Source organism: Sphaeroforma arctica (genome assembly GCF_001186125.1).
Source record: "Sphaeroforma arctica JP610 unplaced genomic scaffold supercont1.10291, whole genome shotgun sequence".
In the NCBI taxonomy this organism is placed as follows: Eukaryota; class Ichthyosporea; order Ichthyophonida; genus Sphaeroforma; species Sphaeroforma arctica.
The window spans coordinates 1-959 of NW_014030267.1; the positions used below are offsets into that span (position 1 = coordinate 1).

Genomic DNA, 959 nt, shown 5'->3' on the forward strand with positions numbered 1-959 from the left:
GTGTGTGTGTGTGTGTGTGTGTGTGCGTGTGCGCGTGTGTTTGTGTGTGTATGTATCAATTGTTAACCAAAACCACACGTTATATCCCCACAGATTTGCCGCCGACGACACCCCCAACAACATGCGCTATGAGCGTGACAGCACCACAGTGGTCACTCCATGGCCCACTGTGAAGGGCGGGGCCGTATTCAAACTAGTAGAGCGTCTCACATACCCCTTATACTTTGGTGAGTGTGCGTGTGCCGTGTTGTTGTGTGTGAGGGATGGGTATCGCTGATACCGTGCACCCATGCTTGTTCCATGAGTTGTGGAGATGGTGTTTGCATCTGCATGGTGCCGTGTACCATCTGTGTACTGTAGGCGTTTCAACCACAACTACGCCCCCCGTACGTTTATACGTTCCAGAGTGTTTTGTCTGTTGAGGGGAAGTCCTATTCTTAATTCGCTTAACGAGGTACTAGCACCAGTCCCCCTGCCCTACCCCTCCCACTATCTCCTAAACGTTTATCTCTGTGCACAACCCGCAGATATCAGGTACATCCAGCAGTTTCTGTTGACGTACAGAGCTTTCATGAAGCCCACCCAACTGTTGCATCTACTGGTCGAGCGCTACGATGTGCCATACCCTCCGTATCTGACCACTCTGCAGTGTTTGCAGTTCGCCAGGACAGTGCGCAACCCCATACAGACCAGAGTGGTCAATGTGCTGGTAAGTGCGTGTATCATACAGACATGTGCTGGTAAGTGTATGTATCATACAGACCAGAGTGTTGAATGTGCTGGTAAGTGCGTGTATCATACAGACCAGAGTGTTGAATTTGCTGGTAAGTGCGTGTATTATGCAGACCAGAGTGGTGAATGTGCTGGTAAGTGTGTGAATCATACAGACATGTGCTGGTAAGTGTGTGTTTCATACAGACCAGAGTGGTGAATGTGCTGGTAAGTGTGTGTATCATACA

General features: G+C 49.5%; 1 protein-coding gene across 1 annotated transcript; it reads left to right on the plus strand.

Moving 5' to 3' along the window:
- Positions 1–93: 93 nt before the first annotated feature.
- SARC_17296 (hypothetical protein) lies at positions 94–901 on the plus strand (the record flags this gene model as incomplete). Its single annotated transcript, XM_014288608.1, has 2 exons — positions 94–227; positions 528–901. Coding segments are annotated over 2 exons (508 nt in total), but the record flags the coding sequence as incomplete, so codon positions are not given.
- Positions 902–959: the final 58 nt, after the last annotated feature.